Below are 13,553 nucleotides of genomic sequence, written 5' to 3'. Positions count from 1 at the left end.
TTATTACATCGATACTCACTGCCTCAAGTATTTTTATAACCTAACCCCTCCTTCCCCGCTCTTCAAGTCTGTAATTTTCATTGACTATTTAAGATAAGCAAATTCTCTATTCCTTTTGCATATTTGTATCTATGTGATTGTGTATTAATCTTTGAATTGTATGTAATAAATGAGGACATATAAATTTTTTGGTATATTGCTTTCTAAGTGTTGTGGTGATGAAGACAGTGTTTGTTTTTCTTCAAATATTTTGTCCTATTTAGGTTTATTTTTACTGAGAAACTTTTGTCAATTTATTAATTATTATAACTTATGATTATATGCTTATCATAAAATAAATTATATTTATCATAAAAATTATCGTATCTAAGTACAGTTGTATTTAAAATAAAATGACAAATAGAGTATTTTGTATTTGAATCGATCTGAAATCTAAAATTTTGAAGAAATTACGCCCTTATAAGGGTAAACAGTTCTAAAGTTATTTAAGTCATTTTAACAGAAAAAGAGCTTATTAGCACTTTTTTTTATCAAATACTACAGCATCTTATTATCAATTTCAGCACTTGTACCCAAACATGTAACTGCTTATTTATTAAATCAGTTTCAGCACTTAAAAGTGCTTTTCAGCACATAATGCTTATTAGCTACTTCAAATCAGCTAATCCAAACGGGCTCTTAGTTTCAAGAAAGTGGCTGATATTTGGGGGAAAAGCTGGGCCAAGAACAAGAAAAAGAATTGAGGAATTATCTTGGCTGATCTTCAATTGTTCCAACAACAGCAACTTGTGATTTCACCACGTCCTTGCTTATCTTATGAGTCACAGCAATTCATCATTTAGGAGACAGAGAATGGATGACATTGAAAATGCAGACAAGACTCCAAAGAACCAATCCTCACCCAACATACCACGGATTGTTGCATCACAAAACCTACGACCAACGAAGGGAAAACAAGATCTTTGCAAATCTTCACACTAGTCACGATCAAAGAAGGGAAAAAGATCTTTACAAATCTACTCTGCATTATCTTAAAGGAAAATATCAACATTTCCATGCAATAAGAAGCTCTCCTTTCCAGTGAATTATACAACTTCTGGATATGAAGAAGAAATTATTGATAATGCCAATGTTTTAAACATTACACCGTATCAATAAGGGAAGGCTATTTTCAGGATCCCAATTCTTAGCAGGCTACAAATCAAGCAAACATCGGAGTCCTTTTCTCCCTAATATGACCAATGTCCCACTAATGACTTTGCAACTTATTTCCAGTATCCAGAATGTACGCTGACAAGTCCTAACCCAACTGATGGAGGACAAAATTTTCGTGGTTTTGATAAACTGGTTTACCCATTCTAAACACAACAGTCTATTCCAGATTATACAATAGATTCAGATACATACAAAAACACATACTAGTAAGAAAACATGGGTGTAACTAATATTTTAAAGTTCAGGGTCTTCAAGCAACTAACAAGGCCCACTAGATACCATCAGTTTAAAATCATTGTCAATACCAGTACTCCTCATCAAACTAGGAATTCACAAAAATCAATGCCTTTAAACCATATGAAAGATTAACAAGAATCTCAAAACTGCTGACACAAACCAACCCATTTACATACTGCTTAGCATTACATTAAGATTTTCTAACAGGTCGAAGACATGCCACCAAGCACACATGAGAGAAATTCATAAAGAAAAGTAGAAGCAGAAATGTGAGAAGAAACAATGCCTGGACCTGAGTCAGATACTTAAAAGTGTCTACTAACCTGAGTCAGATACTTAAAAGCGTCTACAACAGGTGTAATCATATCCCTGTAAGCCTCAATCTGTACAGATGAATTGCAAGTTACATCTTGCACGTCACAACCCAAAATCTTGCAGGACTTGAAAAACGTAGGCTGATAGGCGCCAATTAAATGATACCTGGTGAACGATTGTTCGCAATACTGTCATTGGATTAGCATGAGCAAGTTTGGCAACCATTCGACCGAGCTGCTTTAGATTTTCTTTTGCAAGGCGCTTCAGGATCCTCCTAGTGTCCAACTGTCACACAAAGTGATATTACAATTAACACATCGACATGACAACAAAAACAAAAAGCTTTATTTCTAGACAGCAGAATAACACCTTTGCTGTTTGCCTTGCCGCCAAAAGCATTGGAAATTGCTCATCATCTTTCTCCCATTCACCATATAAACGATAACGTGCCTGAGCAAGTACTTTTCTATCAGATCAAATAGCAGCGAAGGCTGTAACATGAAGGTTAAAACCTTAAACCAACCTCATACGGAAGGAGATTCATTAGTTCCCAGATCTCTAGTCCAACTGCAGGATTTGCTGGTATCAACTGTAAGGAAGGAAGCAAGCATCCTCCTAATGCTTCCTCAATTCTTGACCTAGCATCCTTCAGGTGTATACGAGGAATTTGATCTCCAATTGTAACAGTTTGGGAGATAAAACCTGCCACACCACTAGCGACAAGCTGATGTGCACAAATGTAATAACCTCTTAACACTCTGCATACCTGCTTATCACGAATAAGAAAAGCCAATGTTAGGAAATGTATCAAATACTTGTATTAGAGTCCTGGTAAATACACAAAACTTCAGGGGCGCCAAACCTTCTGTAGCAACAATGTATCTCGATAAAGATGAGGTCCAACAGAAGAAAGCATCTCAAAAAGCTCTTTTGGAAGATTGATAAAAGATCTACTGCTTGACGAATTTGCCACTTCCATAGAGTCAGTGACGACTCCAGGAAGTAAATCCAAAAGTTGCATCTTGCGAACAAGGTCATACGGTTCAGATATTGATCTTTCAATGAGCCTGATCACATGAATGAAAAATAGAAATATCAGCCAGCCAGATGAGTAGGATGGACAAGGCAAAGATAAAGAAACAATAGGAATATACAAATCCATAAATTAATGATTCTTACACAATTTTGATTTGTGCACTTTTTGCGAAAGAAAGATATGCTAGCAATTAGGTAAGTGAACTAGTGAAGAGTGTAAGAGAATGGAACAAGGAGGAGAAAGCTCGGGTTGACTATTCTCTCAGCCAACTGGATTTAGAGAGTGGAGTGTACAAGTCTCGAAAAGGAAGGATATCATAGGTTACGTAATCACATCCATTTGTTCCTAATTTATACACAATGTTACAATATTCCTAGCACTCACCTTTCAAGCTAGTGCATAGAAGTCGTAAGTACAAAACTTGCTACATATATAAATTTGTTATGGGACCAGCGAGGTACTCGGTGAATATATCTACAAGTTGATATTTCACTTCATGAACTTTGTGGAGTATCTTTTCTGACATCAATTTCTATATGTTTGGTCCTCTCATGAAACACTGGGTTTAGTTCAATAATGAAGCCAGCCTACTTATCACATACAAGTTCCATTTCACTAATCTCTCCAAATTAAAACTCTTTCACGACCTGCTTGATCCAAAATCCAAATGATCAGATTGACACTATCACGTCCTGATATTTTGTTTTTCCATTCGATCTTGCAACCACTTCTTTGGTACAGCAATGGTGTCCAAGCCAGCTTGCGCGTATCTTGACTATGCCACTGGGAACATGCTACCTCCCACCAACACAAGTATCATGTAACTCTTACCACTAAAGCTTAATCTTTCGGGATGACAGAGAGGCTCCCCTGCCTAATGTGCACTTGTCATGCCATCGGTCCTCATAATGTTTTCATTTCCTTGGAGATTTCTACATCGAATAGGAATCACCGCATCCAATAACTATCGCAAGGAGAATCCCGAAATTGACTAATGACACTTACTGAGAAAGCAATATCAGGTCGGATCACAGTAAAATAATTTAACTAGCCCAACTAATCTCTTATATCTTCCAGGATAACTGAGAGGCTTCCCATGAACTGAAAAAGGTTAACACTCGAACCCATCTGTGTATCAGTAGGCCTGCAATATGCCATTCATGTCTTCTTAGGAATATCGAGGACATACTTCCTTTTTGAAATGACAATAGAATCTAGATTGAGCAACCTCCATACCTAAAAAGTACCTCAATAGACCAAACTTCTTGCTTTGCAAGTGCTGAAAAAGATTATGCTTCAAGCTTATGATTCTCTCCTTATCATTACTATATCTTTAACATAAACCATTATATACATGAACATAGGATGATGATAGCACATAGAATAATTAGTTTCCCTCAAAGTCAATAAATGTGTTGAATTTACAAAATCATGCTCGTGGGGACTATCTCAGGCCATAAATTGATCATAGTAACCAGCAACACCATATATTTTAACCCCTCCTAGCAACAAATCGAGCATTTACTGTGTACATACTTCAACTTCTAAATCCCTTCAAAAAATATATTTTATTATCCAACTAGTGAAGAGGTAAATGACGAACATTAGTCATAGAGAGAAAAAACCGACTAAAGTAATCTTAGTCGCTAGAGAAAATACATCAGTATCAAGTCCAAAAATCTATATATAATCCTTGGCAATAAAGCATGCCTTTAGTCGATCAATTTTGCCATCAGAGCCAAAATGTATACCCGCCAAACAATCATTAGTATATTGTTTCCAAGGTAGAGGAACACGCCTCAAAGTATAAATAGTGTGTAATGCAAACATCTCCTCGATCATAGTATGTTGAAAGATCTTCATCTATAACCTTTGGAAAAACAAGATGATACAGATAATACAAAGGCATAATGAGATGGTGACACGCAATAATAACTCAGACAAGTATGATTAGGAATAGGGTTACAAGTAGAGCAAATACATTCCTGAATAGCAATACGAGAACTCTTTTAGGGAAACAATTCCACAACAGGCAAAGAACCTTGGCTCCAAGTGATGATCCTCTGGATCAAAAGATAAGCGCGGACAATAATGTTACGTTAAGAGTGGTGGAACTATAGAAGGTGAAACTATGGAAGAAGTCAAGGGAAAGATAACAGTAGAATCCCCAAAAGATGAAAATGTTAAAATGGCATAAACGTTTAGACATTCGGAAAAAGGGGTGCGAGGTTGAGTCTCAAAGAAAGCTATATCGAGAGACATAAGGTACTGTTAAAGGTTAGGTGAGTAGCACAAATATCCCTTCTACACCTTCCAATACACTTCACAGCTCGAGGAGCTAATTTGTCAGTTGTCGTAGCTTTATCCCTGCACATCACTCTACCGCCTCCTTCACTTCCTCTCCCCCCATGCTTCTATCCATGTTGTAGCTACTCCACCAACTAGCCACTTTTCACCAAAGTCTGTCGCTCACAACCACATGTTATCTAATTTGAAAGGAGATCTAATGCTTCTTCCTCTTCTTCCATCCAACACAATAGGTGAATTATCCGATGTCAGCCTCGGGAGGGGAATCTGTAACACATTCAAAGCCAACTACTCCCATGAGGCACACTAAAAATCAATAAAGTCTCGATCTTGAAGTTTAGTCCTCGGATCTGGTCCAAGTGAAATTAGCACATGTCAATGGGAGATTAATAAGAAAATAATTACTAATAAACTCAGAGAACTCATCCATTGTCTGAGACATAACCTTACCGCCTACCATCTCCTCTGAAAATCTAATGGTATTAAAATCCCCACCACCCAAACACCCATGGGATATTCCATTCCCCCAAAACCGCCATCATCTCTTCCAAAAAGGCACCCTCGACCCCTTCCCTATAGAACCACAAACACCCCCAAAACTCCACTTTATCCCATTCTCGAGTTTACTAAATCATGTAGCTAACATAAGCTTGACATAAACTCCACCTTCTTTACCTCCATACTCTCCAACTTCCTTTCATCCCAAAGTAGTAGGATACCTCTCTCCCTAAGCCAGTATATACTCATATTACACCCATCTTCCCACACATTTCTCACAATACTACTTGCCACTGACTAAATATTAGTTTCCTATAAATAAATTAGGTCAACCCTCCACTCTCTACAAATTAGGTCGACCCTCCATTCTCTTATCTCCGTCTGGATGATGGCCCTTTTTGTTTGGGTCATTCATCCCCTCCCCAGAATCTACAACAACAACGGCCCAGTAAAATCCCACAAGTGGGGCCTGAGGAGGGTAGTGTGTACGCAGACCTTACCCCTACCCCGAGAGAGTAGAGAGGCTGTTTACGATAGACCCTTGGCTCAAGAAGACGAAAAGAGAAAAGAGACAATATATCAGTACCATCAACAAAAAAAACATAGGAATAATAACATCACAAGAACCAGTGAATAGATGGAAAGCAGAAATAATAACCAGTAAATAAGGCCCGACACAATGAAAACGGAAGAGTAGTGTAGACACAACATTGACCACTAGCAGTCTAAGACTAAATCTTATCAGCCTAGCCTCACACTGGTAGACTAAATATGCTCAACTACCTCCTAACCTACAACCTTAATGCTCCACCTCCACAGCTTCCTATCGAGTGCCATGTCCTCGGAGATCTGAAGCCTCGCCATATCCCGCCTGATCACCTCTCCCTAATACTTCTTAGGCCGCTCTCTACCTGTCTTCGTACCCATCAACGCCAACCGCTCACACCTCCTAACCGGGGCATCCAAGCTTCTCCTCTGTACGTGCCTGAACCATCTGAGTCTCGCTTCCCGCATCTTGTCATCAATGGGAGCCACGCCCACCTTCTCCCGAATATCTTCATTCCTAATCTTATCCATCCTAGTGTGCCCGCACATCCACCGCAACATCCTCATTTCTTCTACTTTCATATTCTGGATATGTGAGTTCTTAACTGGCCAACACTCCGCCCCATACATGGCCGGTCTAACCACCGCTCTATAAAACTTACCTTTGAGTAGCGGTGGCACTTTCTTGTCACACAGGACTCCAGATGCTAACCTCCATTTCATCCACCCCACCCCTATACGGTGTGTGACATCCTCGTCGATCTCCCCATCCCCTGGATAACCGACCCAAGGTACTTGAAACTGCCTCTCTTGAAAGTGGCTTGTGATCCAAGCCTTATGTCCACCTCCCCAGAATATAACGGTGTTAAAATTCTCCCCAACACCCATGGGATATTCCACTCTCCCAAAACCGCCACCATCTCTGGCACCTTAGACACCCAATAGAGGACCATAAACACCCTCAAAATTAGGTCAATCTCATTCCCGGTGTTTCAAATCATGCATCTACCGTGAACTCCCTTTCTTTTACCTCCATATTCTCTGCCTTCTTTTCATCCCAAAGTAATTGGGATTCCTCTAGTGTTTTCCCAAGCCAATATATTGTCATATTTCACCTACTTTCCCACAATACTATCAACAACAATACTATCCGCAACTGAATCCATTTTAGTTTCCTATAAACAAATTAAGTCGACCCTTCACTCTCCCATCCCTGTCTTGATGGTGGCCCTTTTGTTTGGGTCATTCGTCGCCCTCACATTCCAACTAATGATCTTAATATCCATCAATAACTTCTTTGCCCCCCCCCCCCAAAAAAAAAAAAACTAATTCCCCTCTCCTACATTATTTCACATTCCCATCTCCGTAACTTTTCTTTCATACACCACTATTTTGCCCTCCCCGTCTTGTTACAACTACCCCTAAATTCCCCGCTCCCCTCCCACTTCATCGAAATGACCAAGAACTGAAACAATCATCCTAGGATGATTGATTGATTGTCTATTTCTAGCGCCAACGAGACTGCCTAAGAAGTACTAGAGACATCAGCATCTATAATGCTTGAAGATCTGACCTTACTCAAGCCATTATAAACCTTGCACGTTATATCCTAACATTTTTTAGCCCCTCCCTCATTCTTTTATGGCTTAGGTCACCAGAGTCTATGTCAAATCCCACAGCCATGACGGACAAAGAAACATTTGGTTCAACAGGCATTTCTCGTAAATCGACTCCCCCTATATCTCCTTGTTGGGATCTCCACTTGATTCTTGATTTTCTAAACCATTAACCGAGTGCCAAATCTGAGAAGCATTACTTACGATGCCGGCAGGCTCGCCGGAGATGTTTTGGTGGCTTGAGCAGGTCTAAAGCCCTCATATTTATCTTGTTTGTACATGATCCCAGGCCTAACGGACCATTCCAACAGGTACCCATTTTTGTCCATTCATTCCGCAGTCACTAGCACCATATTTCCGACCTACAGAGTTGCCGAAATTGTTGTAACAAGTTATCATCCCCTTTTGCCCCTTCTCCTTTCTTATTTCATTAGAAATCTAATCCCATTTCTCTTAGAAATGGATTACGAGCCACCAAGGGGTGTTTTCATCGTCTCTAGAATAATTTCTTAAGCACGAAATTGATTTTTCTAGTCTCTCGCTATCTGAAGTCCGAGAGGGTCTCATATGATTTGATTTGGTCTAGCAAGCAAGTTCACCCGTTTTGAACCGGTTCAAGTTTCTTCTCTACCCAATTTCATTTATCCAATGGTATTTTGGTCCTTTCATATTAATAAAATTATTTCATTGACTATTCCTTTCAAATTTGAATTCCCCTTCTTCACTGCAACTATTCATTACTGGCTATGGAGTCAAATTTTCTGGCCAAACCATCTCTTTTCTTGCCTCCCTTGCTTCGGTCTTACATTCCCCCTCCCAACCCCTTCTGCCCCTCCTTTCATCCCTTCCCAATCCTCCCTCGACACCTCCAACACCTCCGGGCAAGATTAAGGATAAGGCCAAACTCTAAAACTTACGTCTCCGTCCTCTAAAACCATGGACTCTGGAATATTTTTCCCTTTCCTCACATATACTGTAATTGTTGAAGTGATACTTATACTACACCGCAAATCCACAAATCCTCCAAAAATGTCTCCAACCTTTCTAAGAAAATCAACACACTAGAAATATATCGAAATGCCTGCGATATTAATCACAACAATCCCATCCCTGACCCTTCCCTCTACACTACCCGACCTATCTGACATCTTTCCAAACACAAGAAATCACTGTGCATCCACCTTTGCCCTTCTATAAACACTTGTAGCTTCCATCTCAAATGCGACGTGAAAAGGAAAAGTGGCATCCCAAAGTTAATCCAGCTTCAACCTTTGTCCACACTCTAAGCCTCAGCAACCCAAGCAAAAATCATCTCTGATGAGCCCACCCATCTTGCAAACTTACCCACCAGGCATGTCGTCATAAAATCTCTCATTCTCTATGTGTATTCATGCCACATTCTAAACATGGAATCCTTTCCATCTTCGAACTTCCAGAAGCTTCCATCCGTGTCAAGCTTTGGCCAATCCAAAGTATCTTTGTATGACTAAAGTTCGAATTTATCTGCTTCTAGAGAAAGAGAGTTTCTCTCTCTAGTACCACTTTTGCATACTAAGTCTGAGAAACTTGCTCGAGTATTCAAGGGAAATAATTATTTTCACTCAAAAACTTCAATATTTCCAAATGAAATTCATGTGAAACACAAATTCAACTTTCAAGTACTCCTTTTTTACTTCAACTTCATAATATATTTTTCAACTTCACTCAAGTATCGTCCAAGCATGTCCTAAATATCCTCAAAAGCAATGAAAGAAAAACGTTACTAATTGTATAAGTTTTGTATTGAACCCAAGTGCCGGAAATAAAGTGAAATATCCAGAAATTTGAAAATCTCACCGAGAAATAGATTTGGCGTCCTGAACTAGGGTTTTGATGGCTAGAATGCACCAGAAAATGTATGGGTCTAGTTGGACTAAAGAGATAAACCCACACAAAAAAAGACTGGAAAATGGAGGAACGTCTCACGATCCCAAACACGTGAACTGACGTGACGTTGAAGCTAGAGATTCTATCAGCACGTGCGCTTTTCCGGTGAGTTTAGCGAGTCTAACAGGGTTTTTTCCACCGAAGGGTTGCAAGCCTTGTGATGATACTATTGGTTTTTACAAGAAACTTAAGGTCACTCAACGAACTACTTTCAATGAAAAACACGTGTTAACGATCATTCTTTCCTCCATTATGCTCTGGTGATTGCGCAGCAAGAATTTTAACCCAAGGGCTCTCATACAATGAAAAAGAATGGAACAATGATGAGAAAACTCAATTTAGTCCCTCAATCTACATGGTATAAATAATAAAGAGTGAATACTCTCCCGCGTTGCAACAACGATCACCTTTCCGCATATAGCATCAAAGACGGAACAAAATCTTGGTTACATATCTAATATTTTTTGGAAGGATTGATCTAATTGCAATAAAGTCTAAAATAGAGAAGAAAATAAATATATTACATAACTACGGGAAAGAATCAAATCTAATTAATCTTATTTTATAAACAATATAAATTATATAATATTCCTAACAAAAAGATGATAGACTACGAAGACCATCTTATGCATTTATCCCCTTTAGCTCCCAAAATTTCAACGGCTAAAATTTTTCCAAGAAACAATAATTTACCTGAATAATACATTGCATGTTTGTATATGCTCTGCTGGATTAAGATGTGAGAGACGGTCAAACAACACATGAGCATGATACCTGACAATTTTAAATGTTATATGTAAAGGTATCGAGATCTGTTAAACTATAAACAGAAAATAGATAAGGCCAAATATCATGAGACTACAAATGGACTCAACAATCAAGTACATTCACAAGATGACCGTATATAAGAAAACAACCGAGAAAGAAAGCAACACTGACAACAATCAAAGGATATAACCCTACTCTAAAATGACTTCTAGCAACAGTGAATATTCAAAACAAAACAAAAAGTGAGCCCCTGAAGAAAATCACGAGAGTAAAATTCGCAAATTTACCAAGATAAACTAGAAAAGCATTTAAGCCTCGCAAGTTTGTGAGATCCTCTGAAGAGCTTTAGGATGTTAGCTAGACCACGCTGCAAATAATCTACTAAGATAAGAGTAAAAAGATGCAAAATATAGTGCCTCCAAAAAAGGGGGAAAACGCCAAAAAACTTATCTAGCATAAAGGTAGGTCATTATAGTACTTTCATACTTTGGTACAAATCGAGTTGATACCTGTAGCGGAAATGGTACTCAGTGCTTCCAGAGTTGTGCCTTACTATTGGGAATTAGTTCTAAAAAAAGCTTATTAGCTAAACAGTTTAGTCCCTAAATAGTTTTCAGTTGATGTTTCTTTATATCAGATTAGCCCCTTTGATTTTCCTAAATGTCACCATCTAGTCCTAGTCAAAAGTTGTGAGGACAGTGTACGAACCTTATCCTTTATTTTGTTTGTAGTAGCTTAGTTAAGGTATAAGTTGTAATCTTTTGCATTTCAATAGCATATCAATGAAATCAAACCCTAGTTTTATCTTAGCATAGTAAGCTTTAGATTCTTAGCCGTCTGCCGTCGTCTTCTCCATTTTTCTACACTGTTCATTGGTTTTGTATCATTTGGTATCAAAGCACTTTCTTGAGCTTTGTGGGTAGAATCTATGGAAAATATGGACGAGATTAAATCTATGTCCGAAAGGATGACAGTTGAAATCGCAAATTTCGCAGTCAAATAAGCTCAACTTGAAAAGTAGCATAAGACGGCCTTTGCTGAACTGAAGGAATCCATAGATGCTGTGAAGAAATATAACCGAAGAAAAAATGTGGAGAAGCTGATGGTACAGGGGAGATCTACACTCCTTCAGGCAACCCAGTAGCTTAGGTACCTAACAGCTAAGGAGGTTTTTAAGCTCCACAGCAAACTCCAACTGGTTACCACTTCGGGTTAGACCCTATGCCTCAATCTCATGCTCCTAGTCCTACCGGTGTTGCTTCTCATCAAGTGCAAATGCCTGGGGCAAACTTTAGCTAGTAACCAAGGAGGAGGAGGTGCTAAAGGAGGGGGGCATATTGCTACACCTCCTAGAGACACTAACATGACCTGGATGACCAAGATATGTTCAATGGCACTAGCCTGAGGGCTTGGCTGCGTAAGGTAGAATAGTTTTTCTCTCTTGACGAAGTAGAATACATTCAGAGGATTAAAGTAGCTTCCATACATTTTGATGAAATAGCTATAGAATGACATCTTACTTATTTAAGAAGAGACCACATTTACCTTACCCTACCTAGGAAAAGTATGTGCAAGCCTTGATGGATAGGTTTGAGTATGAGTATGCAAACCCCACGGCTGAGCTTAAGTTGATTAAGTAGACTGGATTAGTGGAAGACTACCGAAGGAAGTTTGATAGAAGGAAGTTTGATATAATCATAATCAGGCTGGTTATCCTCCCTTAATATGCCATTACTACTATTATTGGGCTTAAACCTGAGATTGGTTTCACTCAAAAACCACAGACCATACTATCTCAAGCATACCATTACCAACGGGCTAGAAACATTGCGGCTCAGGTGAATGCACAACTGAAGCTAAGCAGGGCTTCCTTGTATAGTGGGTACTCTTAGTCAAGGGGTGCTTCCTAATTTCAATGGTTAGAGATGTAGGGGGAAAAAAGAGGGCGTTTAGTTCAGGAAGGAGCCAATTGCCAAGGTAAACAGGAAGGAACATTACCAGGAGGCTTACTCCAGCTGAGATGAGTGAGAAACGACATAAGAGGTTGTGCTTCTTCTGTGATGAGAAATTTGTTCCAGGTCACAAATGCAATTCCTCTAAGCAATTGTATCTATTAGAAGTTCAGGAAAAAATTGAACCAGTGGTAGAAGTAGTTCTAGATGATCAAGAGGTGGAAGAAGTGGAACAAGAGCATGAGTAAGCTTGTGAGATCTTAGTTCATGCCCTGAATGGAATCACTGGGTTCCATACTATAAGGGTGACAGGATATTATGAAAAGAGACCCTTGAGTAATGTCATCGACCCTGGCAGTACTCACAATTTTATTGATAAAGAAGTAAAAACGAAATAGGGGGTAATATAATGGCAATTACTCCTCGGAATGTTAATGTAGCTGATGGTAGCTCACATGGTGGTTGGAAGGCAGCAGGAGGTTCATAAAAAGGTATGGGATTTTTAGTAAATCACTCACAGATCTACTGAAAAAGGAAGGATTCAAATGGATCTAGAGCGCTACTGAGGCTTTTGAGAAGCAGAAGGAGGCTTTAGTGTCAGCTCCAGTGTTGGCTCTCCAAATAGTTCATCGTCATTTGTGGGGGAGATTGATGCATGTGACACAAGACTTGGTGCAGTATTGATACAAAAAGGCCATCCAATCGCTTACATTAGTAAAAGGTTATTTGGGAAGCATCAGTCTCTCTATGTGTGACAACGAGCTACTGATCTTAGCCATGGCAGTAACTAAGTGGTCTCAGTATCTCATGGGCAGACCTTTTCGTAGTTAAGACTGATCAAAAAGCCCTCCAATTCCTCCTAGATCAGAAGTTACACACCAATTCCCGGATGAAATGTATAGCCAAGCTCATGCAATATGACTTTGTTATTGAATACAAGAAGGGGAGAGAAAACAAAGCAACTGACTTATTATCCAGATTACCATCAGTTGAGCTAGCTGAGATGGTCATGGCACATACTGCCCTACCTTGCTTTAGAAGATTAAGGACAGTTGGTGTGAGGATGTGGAAGTGGCTGAGCTTATTACTAAGAAGATCAAAGATCAATGGGAGGATCACAAGGGGTATACTCTTGTC

The 13,553-nt window shown here is 39.2% G+C and overlaps 1 protein-coding gene across 2 annotated transcripts in view; it reads right to left on the bottom strand.

Annotated features, from left to right (window-relative positions):
• LOC104106326 (THO complex subunit 2) overlaps positions 1-13,553 on the bottom strand; it is a 60,331-nt gene that overhangs the window by 30,581 nt on the left and 16,197 nt on the right. For both annotated transcript variants that reach the window (XM_009614849.4, XM_009614850.4), the window contains exons 13-18: positions 10,390-10,470; positions 2,630-2,834; positions 2,291-2,533; positions 2,137-2,217; positions 1,933-2,052; positions 1,776-1,835 (exon numbers count right to left, since the gene is read on the bottom strand). In XM_009614849.4, coding sequence (XP_009613144.1) covers positions 1,776-1,835; positions 1,933-2,052; positions 2,137-2,217; positions 2,291-2,533; positions 2,630-2,834; positions 10,390-10,470 — 790 coding nt within the window. The remainder of the gene's footprint in view (positions 1-1,775; positions 1,836-1,932; positions 2,053-2,136; positions 2,218-2,290; positions 2,534-2,629; positions 2,835-10,389; positions 10,471-13,553) is intronic.

This window comes from Nicotiana tomentosiformis, chromosome 10 (assembly GCF_000390325.3).
Source record: "Nicotiana tomentosiformis chromosome 10, ASM39032v3, whole genome shotgun sequence".
NCBI lineage: Eukaryota > Viridiplantae > Streptophyta > Magnoliopsida > Solanales > Solanaceae > Nicotiana > Nicotiana tomentosiformis.
The sequence above is the reverse complement of the archived record's forward strand: the minus strand, read 5'-3'. Positions and strand labels throughout refer to the sequence as shown.